General features: G+C 33.4%; 1 protein-coding gene across 1 annotated transcript in view; it reads right to left on the reverse strand.

The window, feature by feature from the left end:
• Window positions 1-26,751, reverse strand: part of LOC118188802 (uncharacterized) — a 326,782-nt gene that overhangs the window by 27,121 nt on the left and 272,910 nt on the right. Inside the window, exons 2-3 of the mRNA XM_085812391.1 lie at window positions 22,014-22,219; window positions 14,757-14,892 (exon numbers count right to left, since the gene is read on the reverse strand). Of these exons, the coding sequence (XP_085668517.1) occupies window positions 14,757-14,892; window positions 22,014-22,219 (342 nt within the window). The remainder of the gene's footprint in view (window positions 1-14,756; window positions 14,893-22,013; window positions 22,220-26,751) is intronic.

Raw genomic sequence — 26,751 nt, forward strand, 5'->3', positions numbered from 1 at the left:
TAATGTACTCAGTCATTTTGCTAAATTTAGCCGTTACAGGTATTATAAAAATAGCCGGCTAATGTTTATACTAGAATGCGTTCCAGTAATGGAAAACAGCTGGTTGTAATGAACCTAATTTGTGTGGCGTGAGTAACATGAAATATTTACGAATCTTGTTGCTATCTATAATGCATTAACCAATGGTTTCACACCTCTTTTCTCATGGACATTGTTTATAATACATTTAATATATTTACTACATTATGTAATTCAAAGAAGGCGATCCCTCGTTAATGGGTGCTCTTCTCTTAAATCGTAATATCGCAAAGTGCGTGTCCTCATTTTTAAGTGAATTGAATTATGCATTTTCTTACGATGCAGAAATATTATATATGCTTAATCAATAAAATGAAAATATCAGTTAATTATTATTTACAAGTCTACAAAATAATGTATTACACTTTTCAGCATTTTCCACAGCCCGTTTTGGCAGATTATAAGGCATGCTACCAAGTATTTGCATCATATAACTGTAGCTAAGAGATGATAACCAATGACATTACTGTATAAGCGTACAATTTAAATCATACGCAGTGATATATCAACCCAACATATAACGTAATACATGGAAATCAACAAAGTTCGCTTTCGCAGTAAAAATGTAAACGCCTTTAAAAACTTAAAGTAATATGTTTGATGCGAAGAATTCTTTTTTCTGAAGCACCACGTTTTGAACGAACACTAAGGTCTTCTGAAGCAGCAGGTGGAAACTAATTCTCAACCAGCCATTTTAACATATTGTCACAGGGAAGCTTTTGCCATTATTCTTTTTTTTTAAAAAAATTGCCTGACTCGTTATTTAATAGCCGTTAGCCTTGCGCGACTACAAGGTTCGGAAATTATGGTCATTTCATTACGGAAGTACCTAATATGTGGCCACCGTTGGCACCTATGAAGGAACGGACAGTTACAACCATGCCCTCTACGGGATTCAAACTCAGACCCGTCGCTACGACAGTCAAGGTTATTCTGTTTCTAAAATGACAGTAAATTTATTCTGTAATATAAAATAAATGTCTAAAGAATATTAGGTCAGATTGATACCGGTTTGAAATCAGGGTTACCATTGGATATGGATACCATTGGATATAGGGATACCATTATCCAATGGTAGGCCAGATTGATACCGGTTTGAATGTGTTTAACTCTAACATTATCTTTACAATTCAGTTTCGCCTCAATTTTAGGTACATTGATGTTTTTAATTAGAGTATTCCAAATGCATAAAACCTAAGACAGCATTTTCGGGTTGTTTTTAAATATTCATCCTTTCTGTATACTTGCTATTACCATACATGTTTTGGATGCTAAGAACAAAGGAAGCTCAAAATAATGCCAGTCAAAACAGCAATAAAACATTAATTGAATATTTTCAAATACAGACTCTTAAGAAGCACAAAATTAACATTAAAAATTTAACATTATATTCGAAAGAACAATAATTTGCGTTAAGAAAATGTATTTTATTCTTTAATTACGTCGTATAAATGCTACTTGAAAGCAATGATCTGATTATCTTCCATAATTTATTTCATGCATTAATACTGAAGTAATTATAGTTATAATGATCTCCTAATTCAAAACTTTCTTCTTACATGGGAAATTACCCAAAACCCTGCGCTGAAATCATCGAAAAAGCAAATGTTGAAGAATATTCTCGTTTTATGCATCGCCATTCTCATTACATTTCGTAATGCTGCTACCTGAAACCCTAAAGGGAAAGATTTCATTTTATTCTAGAGTGTTTCCCTTTATCTCTCTTGAAATAATTTAAATTGAGACAAATGGCTCTAAAGAAACGCAGTTTGTTTGCATTATTCAAAATTTTAGCCTCTAAGGCTTATTAATAATTTAAGAAAATTTTTTGGTGGTTTACGTTTAGGGTTTTAACTCATTTGTCGAATAAGATTTTTTTTGTAATATGCATACAGTCTTATATGACAGATATTATATTTTGTGATAGTTGTTGAATAAAGTTAAAGGAGGTCAAATTAAATTTAGTAGAACTACAATCAGGAGCATATTAAGTTTTGTGTACAACATTAATCAGCATGCCAGACAATTATAAATTCACAACTCGAGAATAAATGTTTGCATAAAACATAGAAATGAAAAGAGTTACGTAAATATGACATGATACGTGAACAAAATAAAATAGGCTGATTGCGTACTAGAGTTACTTGAGTACGTCTATATTGTAACTTTCAGGTTACAGAGTTCCTCACGTTTATCCTGCTACATGAATTGTCGAGGAACTAGTGAACTGTTAAGCGAATTATCGATTAGTTCAAAGAACAGAAATAGTAACTCAAGGAGAATTAATTACTCTTTATTCACTCAGGGGCCCACCAGCGGCCGAGCGGTAAAGTCGCTGAACGCTGGTAGTTCGGTCCGAGGTTCGAATCCCGCGAACGGGCTGGCTGCATGGGTGTTTTCGTGGTTTTCCCCAATTGTAACGTGTATACGAGCCAGTTTCCCTTAGAAAGTTCTCCACGAAGGCATCCCTCCTCTTAGGCAGATAGCCCTCGAGGCTTTGCCATAATCACACACACACACTCTTTATTCACTCAAAATAAGATTAACAGTCGACCCCTTTCTTCGGGCTTACAGCAAAGTCTTCACTTTGGCTTAAACTCAGAAAGTAAGAAATAAGAGTTAACTATATCTAACTAAAAGATTTATTAGAAGCTAACATAATTCTAATGTAGTTGGCCCGCAATCTTAAACTAGCCAGCGAATTATCTAAAGGCACGTAATAATATAATATGGCTAAGCGTAACAACAGCTTGGAGATACGTAGCTCAAAGGCAAACGCGAGCTACTTAAAATAACTGTTATAGAATAAAAATATACCTTACAAGGTTTCTCATTCAAATTACATCAGAAAAATTATTGTATAAAATTTACACTTAAGTGTTCATGTTGGAGTACATTAGATAATGTAATAAATACACATGATGGATTTCATAAACATGATTTTAGGTTTCCGGTAACTTAGTATTATTTGAAGGTTCTTTCTTTTAATTCTTACAAATTTTCGTTCAACGAATTATAAAAGCTCAAATGCTGAGCGTTAATAGATTACGCAGTTTTCAAAACTGTTGTTGACAAGTGTACACTTTTATTTTTCCTCGAAATAGTTTAATATTTTCTGAAACTGTTTTTCCTTTTGGCCATCAATTTGTTTACTATCTCCAGAAAATTTCACCTGTATTATTGAGCTCACCATCAGAGCAAATGATAAAATTGAAAACATTTGGGGATCTATATATATAAGAATGAAAATGGTCTGTGTGTTTGTTCGCGACTGACTCAGTCACTACTATAGCTATCGTCAACAAACTTTTTACAAACTTTCTGGGTATTGAGAAAGGTTGACGTCCACATCTTCGAAAAAAAATCTGAAAGGTTTCAGTTACGTCCAAAAGGGCAACTATTTTACGTTTTGTGTGGAAACTTTATTTATTAAATATCATGTTCTTTGCACTTAAACAATAAAATTCAGTTCAAGAGCTATATCTCAAAATAGTTTTAAACTGAGCCTATCTTTAGAATTTCCGATACAGAGTCTCGCGCGCTAGAGATAAAAATGTTTTTTCTGTACAACGTTGCCATTGCTCGCTTTGAAATCCTTGAGTTTGTTAATCAAAAATTCGCTAAAGTTTTACAAAATATGAAATCGATAATAAAACAAATTTCAAATTTTAAATTTGGGCTTCTACATGCAAATATTCTCAGTAGGATTACGTCATTCGAAATTTCATGGCTCTATGTACCCTTGTTTTATCACAATGCGAGAAATATACATACATTTATGCAGATATTTCATTATTTAATTTCTTCAAATATAATGCAGGACTCTAACATTGGGTGGCAAAATTTTTAAAAGTGAAACGGGCATTTATAGTGATTCAACGCAAAATCGCAAAACAAAAACAATAGTCCTTCAGGGACAAAGCTCCTTTGGACTAAAAAAAAATTAAAAAAAAAAAAATAAATAGCTAAAATCAGAGGTATTTATTAAAAACTCTGAAAACGCTAATTTTCGCACTCATTTTTAATATAGCAACAGTTTCACGCTTTGGAGATAAAAATGCTTTATTTCGAAGAGTGTTGCTGCTGCTTTACTTTCAAATCGTAGAGTTTGTTAATAAAAAAATTTAAGTTTTAAACAATCTCTCTCTATATATATTTAGAAGAATACCTGTTTCTGTGTTTGTGTATTTGTTTGCGTTATGGATTTTCGATCAATTATGATCAATTTTTTACGACTCGACTAAAATTGAATATAAGTGAAATATTGGATGGAACTTGAGCTTTTATGACCATTTGATTATAAAGTCGAAAGTCATTAAAAACTTTGTGCCATTGTTGTCGATATAAAGAGAGAGAATTAGTTTATTTTTCTATCGAAATTTTTTATGAAATTTATTAGAGAAGGATTACAGCAGTATCGTTCTCTCTATTGTTAGATACAATTTTCTCAATCCAACTTAACTGCCATCGGGTGCTTCCGCTAGTTTAATAATAAAATTGAGAAGCTGATGAAAGTCATTACTGATGTTATCCTTATTTCTTCTACAGGAAAACATGTATGCAACGCTCTTCTAAATCTACCATCCAACGTTTGATAAAATATCAAAATTCAAAATAGAATATACAAACGCTAAGTACACGTCACCCATTAATTAAAAGATAATACGAGGTACTAAATAATCAAATCAAATTAGGTATGAGTTTAATAAAAAAATGTACCATCTCTTTAAACAATCCCCTAGAGAAATATAAACCAAAATATAAAAGAATAAATGAAGAGATAATGGTTACAGCCCGAAAACATTGCGGACGAAAAAGTCGCGGAGAAAACAACGCAAGGTGAAAACGTCGTGCTACAAAACATTGGGAGAAAACACCGCAAAGAGAAAAAAAACGTAGTTCTAAGACATCGTGGTACAAAACATCGTCGTCGAAAATAAAGTGGTTCAAAAACTTCGTAGTTTAAAAACATTGTCGTCGAAAATATCGTGGTAAAAAATCAAGTATCTACAAATCATCGCATGACAATAACATCGCATGCAGACATGCTTTTTTCAGGCTTTAATAACTGTAAATAGATATTCCCATAATGATTTGTGAGCGCAAGATGTAAAGAAGGATAATTTTTACTTTCATATTTTTTATTAGCTAATAAATTTTTGCTGAGAAAATAAAAAGGTCACTTAAGCATAGAAAATTAACGCAACTTATAGCACTTAATAGAATTTTAAACCGACATAGTTAACTAACAAAGGCTATTAATAAATCATTTTTTATAAAGTTTTTACTGGTAATTTTGCATGAAAAGTATAATCTGCAAGTTGCATTTAATTTTCTATGCTTAAGTTGCCTTCTTACTTTTTGAGCAAAAATTTATTCGTTAAGAAAAAAATGTGAAAGTAAAAATTATGCTTCTTTACATCTTGCGCTCATAAATTATTATGGAAATATCCATTTACAATTATTAAAACTTGAAAAAAGAATGTCTGCGATTTTATCGTCATGCGATGATTTTTAGATACTTTATTTTTTACCACGATATTTTCGATGACGATGGTTTTAAACTGCGAAGTTTTTCAACCGCTTTATTTTCGACTTTCGACGTCGATGTTTTGTACCACGATGTTTTAGAATTCGATGCTTTCTCTTTGCGATGTTATCTCCCACGATGTTTTGTAGCACGACGTTTTCGCCTTTCGTTGTTTTCTCCGCGATGTTTTTGCCGCGATATTATCGGCGGACACCAAAGATAATAGAGGAAGATATATATTTTGGTTGTAAATATCCAACTATAATGAATGTAGTTACGAAATGCTATTAATGAATTTTACAGTATATTGCTGTTAAACAGGATTTTATTTTACGCAAGTAAGCAATGATACCAGGCATCAGCTCCTACACACACTGGATATGATTATTCTAGTAAAATGAAAAGTGATATTATCCAAAAGAAATTTAAAAAAAAGTTATTAAATTGAATACGAGCTGTAAGCGAGCTTCAGAACGCAAGGAATCAAATCATAAACAAAAATTATAATTTTAAAATTATTCCCATACGTTTTTATCATCGCTACGCTTTTGTGTCAAATTCAGGAGTTTTAGTACTTACGAATACGGATATTTAATTTTATACTGGAAATTCGTATCTTAATAGTGAAAGTAAAAATGAATTTTCTCTAATATCTGATGTAATTCCAAATAGTAAAATTTCAAAATATTTTGTTATTAATTACGGTACTAACTAACTTCTACCATGTATGAAACCAACGCTCCTTTGAATTCTGACAAAGCTATTAATTTTGCCAAAATATGAGGATACGCGCGGGAACAGCTTTGCTGTAGCTATTGCTGATATTTTAAGTGTTTTCGTTGGCGAAACTATTTGAAATGACGCAAAATCCCTTTTTAAGGAATTCTACAGACTTGATTTTCTTTCAGTATTCAGAATGACATCTACTTTTAAGGTGTTAAAAACACCAGTCGACTTTTAAAGAGAATGCTTTACGTATTAAATTCGGTACGCCCAAAGGCGCAGTAGCCCAGAAGGGCTATTAGTTTCAAAACGGCATTTTGTGCCGTTTCACTATAAACGGCGAATCACTTTTTAAATTGTTGCCACCAAACAAAATTGCTCTTTCCTATATTTAAAGAAATTAAATAATGAAGAATCCTATATTTAAAGAAATTAAATATGTAAGTTTCTCGCATTGTGAAGAAAGGATGATACCCCGAGCCATCAAATTCTGAATAACGTATTCCTCCACACAAACATGGGCACCTGGAAGCCCGAATTTTGAATTTAGTTTATTAGCTATTTGATATTCTGTAAAACTTTAACGAATTTCTGATTAACAGTTTAACGATTTCCAAGCGAGCAATGGCAACACTATAGGTAGAAAACATTTTTATCTCCAGTAACATTCATTGAACGTTCGAATTTGTTTATTGGAAATTCTAAAAATATGCTGTTTAAATATTTTTAGTCCAAAGGGGCTTTGTCCCTGAAGGAATATTGTTTTCGTTATGCGATTTTGCGTTGAATCACTATAAATGTCCGTTTCACTTTTCAAACTGTTGCCAACAAATGTTAGAGTCCTGCATTATATTTGAAGGAATTAAATAATGAAAAATATGCATAAATGTATGCATATTTCTCGCATCGTGATAAAACAACGGTACATAGAGCAATCGAATTTTGAATACCGTAATCCTACTGCGAATATGGCACGTGGAAACCCAAATTTAAAATTTGGAATTTGCTTTATCATCGATTTCATATTTTGTAAAACTTTAACGAATTTTTTAGTAACAAACTCAACGATTTGAAAGCGAGGAATAGTAACAAACTACGGGGAAAAAACATTTTTTATCTCCAGCGCGCGGAACTGTTTATCGGAAATTCTAAAGATAAGCTCATTTTAAAATTATTTTGCGACATTGCTATTGAACTGAAATTCATGGTTTAAGTGCGAAGAACATGATGTTTAATAAATAAAGGTATCATACAAAACATTGAAAACGCCGCTTTGGACGTAATTTAAAATCTGAAACCTTTCAGATTTTTTTTATAGACGATTTATTATTATTATTTTTTTTTGTTGTTGTTGTTTTGTGTGGTATTGCTATTGAACTGAAATTTAAGTGGTGTAAGTGAGAAGAAAATGCTATTTAATAAATAAAGGTAACACACAAAAGGTTAAAAAAGCACCTCTTTGGTCGTAATGTAAAATTTGAAAGCTTTCAGATGAAATATTTTTTTCATTTATTTAACAGCATTTTTAAAGTACGTATAAAATAAACCAACGAAAGTTCTGAATTTTAAATTAAACTACTGACCGTAAGACACCTCATTTTATGAAACAGTAAGTAAATGTAGTTAAGTAATTTTATGTTAAAACTTTGGACATGAACGTGCTCACGGACACTTAAGAGGCTCGAATAGTTTGTATAAAAGATATGGAAATCTGTTTATTTAAAAACGGAGTTAAAATCTGAGTATAAACAAACTTTAATGCCCTGAATACTGTTGATAAAGATACGGGAAGTTACCCTTTATATTTGAACTCAAATTTAAGCTGCTTTTAATCCCGTACATTTCAGACTAAATCTCCTCGTGTCTAAGCTCCTTATGCATTGCTTGACAGAGGTAATAGTTTCACATTAAGAAACTTTTGTATCTCAGGTCTATTGTTATTGCTTTATAATCTAAAGGTAGCCTTGTTCATTTTCAGAGGCCATTGTATTTTACTTGTACTATGTCATAGTATTAAACTTTGAATGATATAATGTCGATTGTGGAAATATTAATTGCGCTGTGTTTAAAGGACAGTTGAATAAGTATAAAGAAGCGCCTTTTTATATAGATATACCCAAAATTGTTATATCGTTAGGAAATCAAACTGATAAATTTTAATTAGGCTGGTTTGAGTCAAGAAATATCAAATATGAGAACATTCCTTACCGTAAGCTTCGAATAAGTACACAATAAAATTCAGCTTGGCAAAATTAATTTCCTCAAAGAAAAAAATTAGTTGTAATTTAGAATCTGGTTGTATTCATAGACAATATCTTTCATATATAAATATCTTCCATGCGGATATTTTGCTACAGTTTTCTGATACATTTTCGATAAATACAACTGAAGAAAAGTTATTGTTTTGATAACGGAATTTGCTTTAAGATTTTTCAAACCTAAACTTAATCTTGTGCTAATACAAAGCCTCGCAAATACTCCTTTTAATACTGTATTTGACAAATTTTCTAACACAAATTTGGTATTTATTTGTTTCCTGCCCAGGGTGCTGAAAACTCAACCAAAAATTTTGTAACGTGATGTAGCCTCCCTAAGAAGCACATGGCACATAATGGCTTATAAAATCCTGCCAATAAAGTCTTGTCATTTGGTAATCAGAAAGTAGTTGAGGGACGAATGTCATAAGTTTGCTGTCAAAGCGTTTTAAAATAACTGTATTGTGGTAGCCTTGCGTAAATAATTTCGTCTTCCTCTCTAATATACATTGGTGAAGCTTTTGTATTAATTTCAGATGCACTAATGCAAATGGAAATGTACTTTACGACTATAATTCTGAACAATCCGTTGCTTTTCATGCACCGAGTGAATATACATACAGGCTGGATAATATTCAATATTCGGATATAATATATCAATTATGCATTGTCTTCCACCCCCATCCCGATTGCACTAAAAGTTATGCATGAGATGACTTATGATCATCTGCCAGTCATCGCTGTATTAGGTATCTCCAAACCAGTATGCTCGAACACCAGAAAGATTATTAACTGGATCCTATTTGAAAATTTCATGGAAGATCAGATACTTAACTTTCATGACCTAGAAACAATTAATGGAATTGACGGTGCTTTGCCATCTCTCATCAATAGCATTTAACAAGCTATTTCTAGTGCAAGTGAAATTCTCTCCACCAGTACTAAAAATCTTATACTCCAAAGTAATATCCGTTGCATGATGCGTTATCGCAACATGCAACGGATGACATGTTCATACAACGGATGACACAAAGGAAGACATGTCATCTAACTTGGGTTCCAGTGGTCAAGTGGAAAATTAACCGTTTAAATAAAGATACCCAGAAATTAATTAAATTGTACAGAGGGGGATTATGGATTTATAAAATTCAAAATTTGGACATTCACGGTGGCTCGTTTTGGAAGTTGATCAAAAATCTTTAAGCATCTTTCACGAGTAATCGGCCCCTGCATTTTCAGAACCAAGTAGGGACAGCCAATCAAGAAAAGCGGATTTATTTTCGGAACATTTGCAACAACAGTTCACACCAAACGATTGGCCGAACGATCAAGAGTTTGAATTGAAAACACTTCTCCATGCACGCGATTGGTAAATTCGCCAAATGCACTGTCTCACAATCTCATACATTCCAAAACAATAGAAAGAGGCTAAAATCATTATGATACCGAAACCGGGTAAGAGTCATATACAACCTGACAGTTGTAGCCCGATCAGCCTCTTGCCTAGTCTAGGTAAAGTGTTTGAAAGCGTAATACTGGCAAGAATGAAACCTTATTTCAAGCTTCTACTTCCTGAGCAGTTTGGATTTCATGAACATCTATCCACTACATAACAGCTTATAAGCATAACAGAGTACGCAGGGGCAGCCCTGCACTCCAAAATGAATGTTGCTATTCTCCTGCTAGACGTGGTAAAATCCTTCGACCGCATATGGCATGAGGGATTCATTGCCAAGCTCATCAGTTTCCAACTAGATCCAGAACTTATCCTGTTCATCCATTCATTCATCTCGAATAGAAACTTTAGGACTTTCGCCAGAGGCGCTTTATCTGCTTCCAGAAAAACCCTAAGTGGAGTGCCCCAGGGATCAGTAATTGGCCCTGTACTCTATCTGTTTTATGTAGCAGACTTCCCTAGGGTTCAACCTAACAACAATGCTATCCTAGCCTGTTATGCGGATGATACCGCTTTGGCGGTAAAATCAGCCAACATCAACGACACATTAAAATGCTGCAAACCATCATTCCGAGTATGAATAGTTGTGTACCCATTAGAAAATACGCATTAACGCCCATTTGTCACAGATCCTGCTTGTTAGACGGAAAAAGCAGAATTTAAAGCCAAAGAAAAATCTCTTCCTATTCAACGAGCCGGTACCCATTGTTCGAAAGGCTAAATATATAGGAATAATCATTAATGACAAATTTACGCTGTCACATCACATTCATCGCGTGAGAAGCAAAGCAATCATGAAGTATTTATTTCCCATCATAGGAAATACTCAAAACGTGACCTTTCAAAGAAAAAACTCATCTACATTTCAAGTATTAGAACCTTGATGACTTATACTTCACCAGCTTGGGCTACAGCTACTCCTCATTAAGCTTCAAGTTGTGCAAAACAGATTTTTAAGGATCTGCACTAATGCACACTATTTTGTTCGAAATAAACTTCTACATGTTGACTTTAAACTGGATACACTCGATAACTTTCTCAGAAAATCTAGCAAAAAATTCTTCGAGAGTACTCAATTTTGTGACCAAATGAAGTTTTTTCGAACTTTTCACTACGAAGTGCTCAACGTAAATAGATCTCTTCGCCCCCATGCAGCTTTCATCCTCAGTGAAAGGCGGGACTATCTCACTTAACCTCATGAAAAGGTCTTGTGATACTGCGATATACTGTGTTGAAATGGGTTTCTATTGTCGGAGCAATACTTCCCAGTCATGATAAGAGTTCCATACGAAGCCTGGTTTTAGAAAATTCCTTATTGAGTTTCCTCTGAGAAGAGAAGTAAGAGGGAGACAAAGCAATAAGGCGCAATTTTTGCCTGGGCTCAGGAGCTGACACGAGCTATTTGCAACACTGATCCAAACAAGAACAAGTCCAAAGTAGTTACACCTAAAAGTCCGTGAGATGCTCGTAGCCTGCTGGTCGAAATCTAGTTGGAATGCTTGTCAGAAGAGATAATGTAGAAAGATGCATACGAGTAAAGTGCGGATCATCTGCCAGTCATCGGAGCAAAAGTACAGAGTACTGACGAGTAAAATTAATTATTGGCTTACCGAATTAAGTGTGCAGCATAAGGTCTGATGAGCAAATCGTCCGGGATGATTTCCTAGCTCTGAATATATGCAAAGTTAGCTGTATTATTGGTCTTTGCTTTCCTGAAAAGGTTTCCATTTAGCTTGGATAAGTAGTCTTTGATATAATCAATATGAAGTTCGCGATGTAAATCTTCATTTCTAATATAGTATGGGGCTTTCGTGGATGAAAAGGTCTTGTACAGTTATGACGCTACTTTATACAGATGTATTTTATTTTCATATTTTAACTCAACCCATCCATGTGCCCCTCCATCCATCCTAGCTGCCTTCCTGGACTGATCGACCAACTAATCATTATACTACAAGCGGTAACTGGGACAATCACATCAAGATAACGGGGAAGCAATATGCATTTAGCATGCTAATCGCGGAGACTTGTGGAACTTGGAATTTGCATTAACTCGAACAAAAGAATACTGCTAAACTATTTATCATCTTTTCATTAATTTTCTTTCAAACATTAACCCTGCGAGTCGCCATGATATCAAAATTGCTGAGTACTAATAGTTCGGCCAGATTTCGAGCCCAGGCAAACGAACTAGCTTCGTGGTTGTTTTTCATTATTTTCTTCATATGTAATGTAAATACAAACCAGTTTGACTCAGAAAGTCATCCATGAACGCATCCGTTCCTTCAGGCAAATAGCCCTCACGTGCGTTGTCATAATTAAATAATCTAATTTTTTTATCAAACTAAAACGTGTTTCTTGAGCGAAAACTGAGTAGATTTCTTCAAAATCATAATTGGACATGGAGATATGAATATTGTTCCTTAATGAGTCTGGCTTTTGTTTAAGCAATGGTTCTTCTTCGTTTGACGGCGTGACAATCTGGTTGATTATGTTACCTTTCGTTCGAATAGCTTATAGCAACAACAGCCAGACACGTTTGATATTCATAACTGGTGTAGAGACAACAGGGCGGAATATCGGTGCAGTACTGCAATACATTTAATTAAAATACTTTCAGGATGTAATAAATACTATTTCTCAACACGAAAAGGTATAAAATTATATATCTATCATCAGCTAACGTTCTATAAGGCTTCGACAAGCTTTGGCCATTAATATCTCTCCTATTCGAAAGTTATGTAATACTACACTGAAGTGCCACTGAATTAGAGATTGACATGGCTATGCAAATTTTATATCGCTGCGCCGCACTGTGCTCACGTTTGGAAGTTGTGTTAAATGCACATATAGTTAGTACTATGGTTGTTGTCAATCAGTCTTTTCAATTAACAGTATGGGTAAAACTTCTAATTTAGACAGCTTCGATCGCGGACAGATAGTAGGCATTCGACGCATGGCCCATTCAATTTCCAAAATCCTCAGCGGGCTAGAATTTTCAAGGTCGACAAAGTCACGCGTATACCGAGAATACGCGGATGGGGGAAAAAGAACTAGAGATCGGGAAAATTGCAAAGGACAATTAACCCAGAACAAGTGTGGTGTGAAACGACTCAGGCGTATTGTACACATTCAACGAAGCCAAATATCTCAAATTACGACCCAGATGAATAGGAGCGATAGTCGTATAGTCAAAAAACGGATTGTGCAATACTCGCTTCACCATGATTTCCTGAATGAATGTCATTGAACTGCACTTCTTGCCTGGGCAAGAGAATACAAAGAATATACTTTAGTGGACTTGAAATGAATAGCAAAGAGTGAGGAGTCTTGATTCCGACTAATTAAATGCCGATGGGAGGCTGAGAATATGGCGTCAGTCTCACGAAGCCATGAATCCTGTATGGCACATTGGAACTGTAAAAAGCCATGGTGGCTTAATCATGGTCTAAAGTGTTTTCTCTTGGCAGTGTTTGGGATCTTTGGTACTTGTAACCAACTTCCCTCAATATGATTCGGTACGTGGAATTGCTGGACAATCATCTCCATCCATTCATGTTGCCCTGTCATTCACACGGAAAGGGAGTATCCCATCATGATAACTGCACCTCTCACAGGTACCGGTTGGCTACTGCCTGGTTGGGTGAGCATTCTTCTGACTTCTGACTTCTCAGGCATAAACAGGCTATTTAAATGCTCTGAAGTAAATTCTACTGAGCATCTTTCGGACGTTTTGGAGAAAAGTTTAAAACCTCATCACACAAGACTATCGAGTCTATTTAAATTATAGACAGCTCTATCCGGTTTTTGGCAAGCCATTCCCGTAGAATGCTTCCAGAAACTTATTGAATCTATGCTTTGTCGTCTGGCAGTGATTTTAAAAACCAGAGGAGGAGCAACTCGTTATTGATTAGCTATCAATAATTCAGTGGCATTTCTGTGTATTAGCCTTCGACTCTGTATTTAGTAAGGAAATAACATGAACTGTCTACCGGACTCAGTACTACATCATTGCCAGTCCCTTAGGAGTTAATTATAGTAAGCATGGAGAGAATTTGAAGTCCTCCGTCATACAGACAAGGGAACATGCTACGCCTCTAGATATGTTTTATGAAATCGTAGCTGTACAAATTTATATTTTGAATTAAGCGAAATTGCTTTGCATAAATTTGATTATTAGATCGTTATAAAATAGAAAATTACAATAATTAATGCTCTATATACTTGCCCAGTGAAATTTTTGAAATCAAGTAATACATTTAAATTTTGTGTTTTTCATTAAGAGAAAGGTAACTAATTTTACCGCAACGTGTTTTGAAGTATATGAAACTAATTATACCTAAATGGGTAGCGGAAAGAAATACTTGCTTATCTGCATAACAATTTAAGTACTGAAAATTATTTTGAATATTTAATTCCTAGAAAGAAATATACGAGTTCAGAAACTCGCTGTAAGAAACATATAAATTTTTAAATCAACATTCGATTTGGTGATCATAAGAAGCAAAGATTTTATATTACTGGTTTAAATGTTACAATGATTTCAAGAGCAGGTTTTGTTAATTGAAATAGAAGTTTATTTTTAGTTTTTGTATACCAAACTCCATGAGACAAAAATAAAAGTCTTGTCTCATAGAGTTTGCTTTGGTAAAATAATTAAATTAATGAACAAGAATTATTAAGCAATTTCAACAAGCTGGAAAAGCGGACTTACCTATCACCGCCATAAATTTTTCACTTGATATGGACTGAAATGAAGGTGCATCTGCAGAAACTTCGCATCTGTAAGTACCTTCAGCCGCTCTGCTTGTATTTTGTAAGTAGACTGTACCATTAGATGATCGACTCATCTGAAATATAATATTTGGATTACTTTGACTAATTAGCAGAACTTTCATAATATGTTAGAAAGCTTAGAATTCTGACCTGAGTTTTATATTGAGTAGCATTTTAAGAGCAATTGAAATTTGCCGATTCCTTTTAATCGCTTCTGCACAATCAGTTTAATAAAATTTTAAATAAACGCATAGTTTTAAAGAGTTTTAATAAAGATTTACTGAATACATTATGGTGCCTCGGCTAAGTGGGATAATTATCCGAAATATACCAACACAAGTCACAAAAGAAGTGTTAACCAGATTATGTCGCCGAACCAGTGGCCGAGCGTTAAAGCCATTGAACCTGGTATTTCGAACCAGGGTTTGAATTCCGGCGAACGGGCTGGCTGCATGGGCGTTTCTGTTGTTTTCCCCATGTGTTTAAATGCAGTTTCCCTTAAGAAGACCTCCACAAAGGCATCCCTTCCCTTAAGTAGCTAGCCTTAGAGTGCTTTTCAAAAATTAAATATACCATACCATACCACATTATGTGGAAAATCTCTCCTTCAAACTTCTTACACTATTAGATCATTTGTATAAATGTTATTAGCAAAAGGTGGCTGCAGAATCTGTTTAAGTACCTTTACTGGAGCTGTAGTTCCAAATACAAAGTTCGTTAAAAATAAAATAATGAATGTAATGACGATAGTTTCAGTATTGTGAACGAAAAAGTTCTCTAAATACTGGATTTAACTTTTTATACGGTCTCAGTTGAGCAACAAAATACGTTAACAGAACGTTCATTATGCTTTGGTAAGTTGAATAAAAATGTTTTGTGCCTTTGCATGCAAAATTAGATAACATTATTCAAGAAAGAAGTTGCTAATTTAGAAGACTTTTCATGCAGTTGCCTACCAAAATTTGAGAGAAAATTTATGGAACAACTACAAAACATTAATTCATTGTTTGATGACAAAATTGTTTCATAAAACGTAGCCTATTAAAAACAACCGAAATTTGTGGATTAATGACTCTATTAGCTTAGCAGTTGGCCCCTTAAAAGCTTTATAATATTTTCCCGAATGTTTCACTTAAGCATATGGAAAATTTTATATATTGTTTGCTAAAGCAAAATTAGCATTATGCTAAGATTTTTAGATCTATAAGAACTTTTAAAAATATATTTCAAATATAAGGAAATCTCTCATTAGTATAATACCGTAAATATTCTTATAAAACTATCAGCTGTATTTTGGAAAAGTTAGGTTTATTTTGGTTTATTTAATTGCGGGAAAGCACTCGAGGGATTTCTGCCTAAGGAAAGAACAGCCTTCGTGAAGGGCTTTCTAAGGGAAACTGGCTCGTATACACATTAAACATTACAAAAACCTCGAAAACGTCCATGTATACAGCCCGTTTGCTAGGATTCGAACCCCTAACCGGACTTCTACTATTCAGAAACATTAGCACATGGTCACTAGTGGGCATGGGAAAGGAAATACATGTCTGTTTATTAGTATATAAAGATACAAAATGCGAATTTCCTCTTAAACCCTCATACGTTAATCTAAATAGTAAGAATTAGCTGCTTATACTCGCTGAAGACAGCTGAAAAACTACTTGCAAGGAATGTTTCCCAACACTGAACTCTCACTTTGTCTTAATAAAATATATATCAATCTGCTTATCTAAAAATCTATGATCGTAAAAAAATAAGCTGCTAATATTCTGTAGATAAGTAGTTAAAATCTGCGAAAAGTGAATGACAAGATTTGATAATGCAGTGATAATTTTACGATTTCTGAAGTTTTCAAAATATATTTTAAAAATCCAGAAAGCATCAAAGGTGATCGATTCAAGCAGCAAAAATATGAACTAAAAATAAAGTGATAAAAAGCAGGATATGTATGTTTTTGTCAGAAAAATTTTGAAAATATTTTTACTGCAGAAAGATCTCGTATGGTAAATGCCCTTTAATACGGTAAATGCACAATAATGCAATTTTTTTTCCAGTCGCCGTTATGGGCGCTGGCCACATTGCGCTTTGTCCGGAAGTAACGGTGGCCACTTAACAGGTCGGCCACCGTTACGTCCGGACAAAGTGCATTAATGCCTAATATATGTTACTTCGGTATTCGAACCCGGGCCTTTCGATGCAAAAGATAACATGAATATTATCTGCCAGAAACATTCCTTTCTATGCAGTAGTTCTGAAGTGCTTATTTGTTCAGGAACTATCAGAAACAAATTTACAATCCTTTGCCATTTATACTGGTAGTACATGTCATCCCGTGGTAATGCGTCAATGAATTGGCAGATTGAACAGTGTTTCTAATTAGGTAGGATTTCAAGTAATCAGGTGTGCGTTCTGAATGAATTTCTAGATTAGATATCATTTTAATGTTCATAATTAAATTCGAACAGCAATTCTTTTATAAAAAGTCTACATTATTCATAAAAGAAACTGTAGTTTGCTAAGTATTGGTATTTTCAATGATATGCCGGCATGAGATATTCATCGTTATTTTTCTGCTCACAATATTAAGTAAATGTTTAAATTTGTTCGTTTCGATTCCGATGCAGAAAACGATATACTCTACAGATTTAAAGCACGATTAGCATTTCAAATCAGAATCATCCACATAGATTTTTTATTTTATAGCTTCCTGAAAAATTTTATCACAAGGTTCTTAATTTTTTAAATAGTTTTTTTCGATCACGAGCCTTGTGGAGATTTTTCTCTCAATGATGTAAATTCTGCAAACGTTTTCTAGCCTAAATTAGTTTTACACATATTAGAAGCTACGCTTCGTTTTCTTGTTTTGCACTACGCCAGGATTTTGATGGTTAGGTTAATTGGATATAGGAAAGTACACGAAGACTCTCTCCGCCTAGGGATAAGGATGTCTTCGTGGTGGATCATCTAAAGGAAACAGGGTGATATTCACTTTATACGTGCGGTAAATTAATCATGCAGCTGAAACATTCTCCCACTATTCAGCAGTATTAACTACTCAGCTATTGATGGGGACCAGGTGTTTTCACTATTGGATTGAAATGTGTCATTTTATTCACTTTCAGAGACATTGTCTTCAACTGATGTGACAATATCGAGGATTTCTTCTATTTCTACGTGAATAAAAGCTGAACTTTCATGTTCTTTTAAAATCATAGAAATTATATTTTTCTGTTTAATATCATTTTGCGTAATGTGTCAAATATTAGCCAAATTTACATGTTGCATTTTAATTCAAATGCGATTCTAAAAAAAGTGATAAATGTTACAAAATTTATTAAATATAGAAAAGTGGCAGTTTGTCTTTAAATATATCAAATTTCAAGATTTGAAGGTAAGAAAATTTTTATTTTACGCTAGTATTCATGGCAATTCAAAAAAAATATAATCCTGTGCTTGAAATGCATCGTATTTTTAAATTTAGGAAGAACTAGATAGATATATATAGAACTAAATAGATATATTAGATATATATACATGTTTTTATCTAGGATTTTTATCTAGGAGAAGAAATTCACATTAGTAATGAAAGAATTCTGTAAATTATGTTAAAAATTAAGCACCTTTATGATATTTTTGAGTACTTTGTGAATAAGTCACTATTAGAAATTCAAATTCAATTAAGGTAACATTTCGTCAAAATTTTAGTCTTAGAAAAGCAATTTCTTATTTGAAAGAGAGAAATTACTGAATTAGGAGAAAAAGATACTTTCCGAACTTCAGCAATTAATTACGAGTTATTAAAAAAATTAATCTAAATACATTGCTTTTGTAATTTAAAGGTATTAAACTCAGTATTTATTTTAATACGAACCTAAAAATAGTAGAGAATTTAAAATAAATAGAGATCTTTTTCTCCACCTAATAAAAATAGAGAAGAGTATCGTTAGTGATATTCCTTATTTTTTATTTTGGAGAAGAGGAGATATGAACAGAACTTTCATCGGATTCGCATCAGGCTTTGATATTCATATCTATGCTGTTGCTAGATGTTTAGAATTCAGTAAAACAGGAATTTATACATTAAATCAGTAACTGCCTGATGAAAAAGCAAAAATGTAATTATAAGTTGCTAAGGAAATAATTTATCAGTGTTATTTTTTATGTTTTATTGAAACGCATTTCGTATAACTTTCTTGTTCATTAGTAGGAGCAGTTCCAGAACTACTGATTTATTTTTTAGTGTTTAAATTAATTTTTTTTCCAATTTACAAAAATAACATCCAAGTGAGCAATGAAGATCTCATAACTCTTAAAAACATTTTCAACGTTTTGGTACGGAAATATTAAGTCACTAAACGACACTACAATGCAAGGTTTCACACTGTATCAGAGAGGAAATTGTGGAAAGAATATATTTGAATTTGTTGAATGAAGCCTGGAGTCAAACCCAATGAAAATAAAGGAAATCGTCACTCGTTCAACTACTTTGAAATACGGCATATATCAGGCAGAATATTTTTATTGCGTATTTCAATCGCTACATAAATTTTGTCTTTTGATAGAGACATTAGGTTATTTCGAAGTAAGAGGTATGAAAAATGAGCAATGCCCTTGCCGGGACTCGAACCACGGACCTCTCGGATTCGCGTCGGACGAAGGCATGCTAAGAAGTCGGGAGAAATACCTTATATATTCCCCCTTTTAAAGGGTGATTGGGATTTTCGGGGCCCAATCGCCAAATCCTGGTAGTGAAGAATCATCATTCATCACCTTTTAGTTCAGGCGCCACTGAAAAAATATTAGGTTATTTCGAAGCAGGCAAGATGAAAAATGAGCAGTGCCTTCCCGGGACTCGAACCACGGACCCCTTGAATACGCGTCGAGCGTCCTGTCCACTACACCAAGAAGGCATGCTAAAAAGGCGGGACAAATACCTTATAGCATTACGGTTTTTATCTGATGCATTATTTAAAGAAAGCTGCCGAAATTAGAACTATAATCTTTAAAACCCATGGCTTTCGATAATATTAAATTCATTCTCACACGAAACATTTTACCATTTAAATAAGATAATTCGAAAATTGATTCAGACCATTTTGATGAACGGTGTTTAACTCAGGAGAACAAGTTAACCTAAGATAAATTTATTTGTTTTGAACCTCAAAACTTAAGTACGATTTTAATATTCTTAATAGGAAAATGACTAATAAAACTTGAGATAAAAGATAATTATTGATTCTAATTTCTTTGAAGACATTATTATTTTAAATGAAGAAAAAGGCCTTTAATATAATTTCACACTGTAAAAATGTGTTATAATCATTTTAACACAGCTAGAATTGCACACCTTTGTACACATAACTACAAAATTATGCAAAAAATGAAATTATCATTTATTATAAATAATTATTATGATTATTATTTATTATGATTAATGAAATTATTATTTATTTAAATGAATGCTTTTGATTTGCTCATAGAATTTAGATTTTACGTCTAGAGAATAAATATTTTCTGATAACAACCTTTGACACACATTACAAATCTCTGCAAAGTAAGATCGAACGAGTGAGAGGTATAGCAGAAGTCGTAATGAGGCTATGTTTCACGAACTCGGAAAAGAAACACATAGAACTTGTGAGGTATGGATTAAGATTGCTTTTCGTACCTACTTAAGCTTACTTTGCCTTCAAGAATTATCGTCGTCGGCTTGGTTCCAGATTAACACATAATATTTATGTTGCAAGAACATTATCACTTCTACTAAGGCACGATTACACTATAATTCACTCGGTTTAACGCTATACTGTGAGGGAGACTCTCAAAAGTATCATCGGGGCAGTAATTCGCAATAGTGTGGTTCAAACGCAGCAGAAATGATAGCACAACAGAAAACCAGCCTAGCCAGTCTACTATAGCAAAATATTTTAAAAATTAAACCTAGTCTTCATTCTGTTAAAAGTCAAGGGAAAAAATGGAAGTTGAGAAAAAAATTACGTCACAGATAATTGGTTAATTAAATAAACTTTAAAAACTATTTCGAAAAATATTTGATACGTTTGTAAGAATTTAGTTAATTTTATTAACAGTTAAATTTTGATTTAAACTTCCTTTTATGTCGCTTCTTAATTTCAACTTACCACTTCCGGCCAGAACGTAGTTTTAGAATTACGTTTGTATGCTAATGAGGAAGAGCGGTTCTACTGTCTTAGAGAGAGAGAGATACCAGATATTCTGGCTGCAGGCGTCCGTCTTTTTAGGCTATTCTCTCGTAAGCTATTATTACGCTCGGCTGTACTTTAGGCCCTTAAAAGCTTCGCAGTCAATTAGAGTTAAGGGGCCACTTCTGTTAGAATTTTGATAGCTTTGGCTATATCGTTTTAGTTAAGATTAGTTTAGTTTAGTTCTTAGCTTCTTAAGTTGAAGCCCGGGTGTCGGCTTTATTGTACAACTCCAAGACGGAGTTCTGTTAAATCTTATTTGAATAATAAAGGGTTTTTTAACCCTTTCAAAGTTTATTCACTGTATCACCAACTCAAGCTATTAATCGCTTACTAGTTCTTAAGATTCTTCACTTTTAACTGTAACTTAGAATTACACAGTGGGGAATCCTACACGTTTAATTTAAATTTTTCATCTGATTTAAAGTTTAATAATTTTTGAGTTCTCATGATTTGGTCAACTGTTTCACCTAGTCATCTTGCCATTTTCAAAACATAATATGCATATCCGCATAATAAAACAATTTTGCTTCTTCCCATAGGTATCGAGATTAACCTTGTAGGGTTTATATTTATTTTAACTAACATTTATTTTAAGTTTAAGCTATCTTTCCTGTCAAGCCTTTACTTTCCCCTGGAATTGCCAATGCCAGAGTATGTAAATTTTAGTAGAATGAGCAGAGTATTCAAATTTTTAGCAGAAGTAATTGAGTTTAAATAGAAGGGAAACGAGATTGTAGGTGTGCTTCTTGAATCACGAGCGCGAAGGTTCTGCAATCTGTAATTATCTGCTTATGTTAAAAAGTGGAACTTTTCTTCTTTCATTTTAAAGTGCAAACCGTAATTCTATTATTGCTAACTAACTAGGATTTTGAAACATATTCATAGAACTTAGCGTGCAATTTGAAAGATTAGAAGGAGTTTTTCTCCTCCTAAAGGATCACAATTAGACATTATAAACAACGTGTACTTACATCTACCTGAATGTCTTGGATTTCGAAGAACTGATTAGCTGGTTTATCTTTAGGCAGAAAACGAAAAAACTCTTCGTCATCTTTGTACCATTTTACAGAGTAAAGGTCTTCGTGTTCTGCATCGAAGACGCACTCTAGCCTGACCCTCTCTCCCATTTGAATGGTAGGTGGGACTTTCAGTTCTTTTATTTTCAGAGCCAACGCACCTACACAGAAAGGATAAATTTTAGCGAATAACAGCTTGTAAAAAATATAAAGTACTTTTTCATATGAAAAATAACAATTTAAATATATCCAACAATGATTCTGATTTAGAAACATGTATAGTCTTTCCCCATTTCACTTTATATTAGCAGTTCGTCGTGTACTCGGATCATTCAAGCGAGATGGTAAATTGCTAATTCTGAACATCAACTTGGATTAGTATTTTGGCGGCTTGCCAAGTCTGAGAACTATCATATTATAATAGTATACTTCTAATAACAAACTAAATTATTAGAAACAAAATACGTAATTCCTTATAATATTATTAATATAAAATGCTTAGCACAAGTTATTATCGACGTATATACAGGGTAGTCATTAAAACTTCCCCGATATCTAAACACCTAGCAGCCCATCTGTTTAACTAAATGAAATGAAATTTAAGGTATTGTTATCTGAAGGTATGTGCTCGAAATCGTGAGGATTTAAAATAACAGAGCTTCATGGTTACAGTTACAGTGAAAACATTTCGAAATTTTAGAATGGCAACACACAATTTTTTTCCTGCGGAAACTGATCAGCGAATTGAAAAACCATAAAGGGCGTTGGAACGATACATGCATAACTAAAATTGCCGACATAAAATTCTTGCAAAGAACAGCGGCAACACAAAAGGAGGAGAGGGAAAAAACGTCTACTGCAAATTACAAATTTTCAGCGTGCTCACCTTTGCAGACGATATCGCATTACATGCGTGAGATTTTTGAAACAATGACGAATCTAACATCTCAGAAGGAATTTGTATAACTTCACATTTTATGACATCTTTCAATACTGATAAATCTCGTGGATTTGATATGTATACCTCAGATTTCAGATAATTCCAGAATCAGAAAACAAGCAGAGTGTAATCGGAAGATCCAAAACTGCACAAGTGTCAAAAAAGTCACAAAATTGCAAAGTTATAGCAGGCGATTATCTACAATATGCTGTTGCAGCACTTGTCGAAAGCGTGTGGCAAAGGAGCACTATCTTGCATCTATACAATGACATTAACAACCGATAAAAATGTGCTTGTTATCACACATCACAGTCACTTTAGCTTTGCGTATAGGCACTGGTGCCATATCATGAGCAGAATGGAGGGAGAAAGTATTTTTGTCAGTACAGTGAACCCTTGTACTATCTTTCTCTGAATTACGTAAAGTGTGTCAATGCAGCTCCTCTATACGTTATTCTCTATGAGTTCTTTGGAAATATTTAATCCTGGCAATTTTCGCCATACGTGTATTGTTCCAACATCATTTAGGTTTTATAATGCGTTGACCAATTTGCTCAGGAAAAAAGTGGGTGTTGCCATTCTAAAATGTCGAAATGTTTCACTGTAATCGTAACCGTGAGTTATTTTGAATCATCACAGTCTCGAACGCATACCTTCAAATAACAGTTCTGAAATTTCATTTCGATTGGTTGAGTGGATAGGCCGCTAGGGCTTCATATATCGGGACTTTTTTTATGACTCCCCTGTACGTTTAGTATTATTAGTCATTTCTAATGGCATAATTTGCTATGAAATTTACTCACTATGCTAGTAAGTTTCACTTTTCATTAAAGCTCATCGAAAATTTTGCGTAAGCCTCTGTGAATAGCAGTAGTAAGAAATTTAAAGTGATGCTAACGTTGAAACTTCAGCAATGAGATATCATCCATGCTATAAGAACTGCGATGCATATCTAGTTGTCGCAGTAGGGTGAAAGGGCATTTCTTTAAGAGGAAGAATAAAAGTGCTTTAGTTTTGTTAAACGTGCTTTTGTGTGTAGTCTATGTCTACAATGCAATATCTCTTACTGTAGATTTAGAGTATTATCGAAGAAAACAAATATTCAGAGTTTTATAGAGAGTGACAAGGTTGGAATGATTGAAAAAGGAAAAAAAATCCATCGAGTTCTGTAGGAATGAAAAACATTCTGCAGAATTACAGTAATTTCCTGATTTAATGACACCAGGTAAGGCTATATCATGTATTCTTCATTCATCAGCAGAAAGTGAAAAAAATATTTTCAGTAGCGACAATAAATTAGGAAATAGAAATATCTCAATTAAGGACTTCCTTCATCAAAAGAAAAAACATTCATCAATGGAAGATTTACATTATTTGAACACTTAATTAATTTAACAAAATCCGCTAAAAGTTATTTTAGTAGAGCTTGCTTAAATATTTGAATTTTCAATTTGTAACCGTTTTGAATATATTAATTGAGGTATTTGTATTGCTTTTTTGAAGCAGAAGTGCATGAAAAATAAGCAATGCCCTCGCTGGGTACCTCTCGAAATATAAGCAACCCGTACCTCTCGAATACGCGTCGAGTGTGCTAACTGTTACACCACGAAGGCATGCAGAATGGAGGCAGAAAGTATTTTCGGGCGCCACTGGGGCGTCATTAAGATATTTTGAAGTAGGAGACATGAAAAATGAGCAATGCCCTCACCGGGACTCGAACCTGAGCCTCTCGAATACGCGCCGAGATTGGGAACCGTTACACCACGAAGGCATGCAGAACGGAGGGAGAAAATACCTTATATGTTTTGCGCATGTGATGTTTTGAAGGAATCTCTCTGCAACAATCCTTATATGTTTTAAATTGAGTGAAGATTGACTAGTATATATAGTAATATCGTAAAAAGTATGAATGAAATAGAAGCAAATAAAGATTTAGTTTTTTTTTTTTTTTTTTTTTTTTTTTTTTTTTTTTTTTTCTTCATATTATGAACCAAATATATTTACTTTGTGGCTATCCTGTTGGAGGAAGCAGAACTTTTTTCAAAGTATCACTGGATTTAGTCTTATTCCGTGTTATATACTTAAAAATTTCGAATCAAAATGCTCCTCATTTACAATTAAATCCGATTAATTCAAATTAATGGGTTTATAATTATATCTGATTAAATTTAAATTAATTGAATCAGAAAACTCCGTATTAAATCCTGTATTGTGTTTAATTTATTTTAATCCAATTTCGTTAAGGTGTATAATTATTACAACATAAAAGTCTGATCTTCGACTAGAAGCTCATAACCTCATTTTTTAAATTATGCTGTTTAAGTCGGTAGTTATTTCTTCTTTATTTCTACATTTTTTACTTTATAATTACTCTATGGTGTGAAATTTTACAATGTATGGAAAACTAAATATCACTAACAAATACTTTTAATCTTTTACTTCATCAATCTACCGATCCTTGTTATTTATTTATTAATTTAGCGTATTTCGATAAAAATAGAAAGTATTAAATGATAAAATCTTTCAGATTCTCAAAGGAATAAAACATATGGCAAAATTTAATAAAAAGGTAAGCTATGGTAAGAAGAAATCCAGCATAATGTGGTATAAAACTAAAACATCGATGGGCTTCTTAAAGAGTAATTGCTAGATAGAAAGAAAGTAGTAGTAATAAAACAGCAGGAGATTCATTTAAAGATTAGATGATGAAAAATTAAACATAATATATCTGTCTTTTAAAGAAGTTTATTAATAAAAGAAAATGTCTGAAAGGAAGGAAAGTTCTCGTTGAAAAGGAGGAATAGAGTACATGGAGAAAGAAAAGTACATTTATGATTAACAAAGGAAAGAAATAAAGCAAGAAAATTTGTAATCAATAACAAAAATGCCGAGATTAAGAAACAGCATGACAGTGAAAAAAAGAAATTTATTAAACAAATAATAAAGCGAAGAAAGATTGTTAAATAGGGTGATCAGGCCTCACATAAGGAACTTCCCAGATGAGTCCCGTTTCAGCTTTACAACTGATTCAAGATATACCTTCGCCTGGAGGGAACCAGGGACCTGTTACCTGTTGTACTGTACGTTTCTTATGTTATATTACAACTTATGTCCACACCAATATAACAAATGTAATCCGTCTATCAGTTTCGAAGATAATCTACGAAATGTGAAAATTCTCTTAATTTTGAAAATCAGTGCAGTACATCGTTATGTGTTATAAGGTATTTCTCCCACCTTCTTGGCGTGCTTTCGTGGTGCAGTGGTTCTCCACACTGGGCCGGTATTCCAGAGGTCCGCGGTTCGATTACTGTGATCAAGAAGTAATAGGATTACATCATTTTAAAATAAGCGCATCTCAAAAAATGGCCTTCAGGAATCCTTCAGAAATTGCTTTCAAAGCAACTAGCAACCATTAATTTTTCACTTCTTTTATCGTTTGCAAAGCAACTCATTTTTATGAATAAAGAATTTTTTTTGGCGATTTCCCATATTATGATTATGAATAAAGAATTAAATGCATGTTCCTTATTAAGAAGCATTAATTTGTTTTCGCAATGAATGTTCTGTTACAAATATAATATTGATTAATGCATAAAACCTTTGAGGACAACATTTTATCGAAATCCGAAGTTTGTAAGTGGTATAAGATTAAGACACAATAACACGCAGAACAAATACTAATTCAGAAGTCAAACAACAAAAATCAGCGTTATATTTTCAAATTTTCGCAGGACTATTTTCGATGGTTTT

This window comes from Stegodyphus dumicola, chromosome 3 (assembly GCF_044657685.1).
Source record: "Stegodyphus dumicola isolate Sdum_Otavi_A_Nest chromosome 3, ASM4465768v1".
Classification (NCBI taxonomy): domain Eukaryota; kingdom Metazoa; phylum Arthropoda; class Arachnida; order Araneae; family Eresidae; genus Stegodyphus; species Stegodyphus dumicola.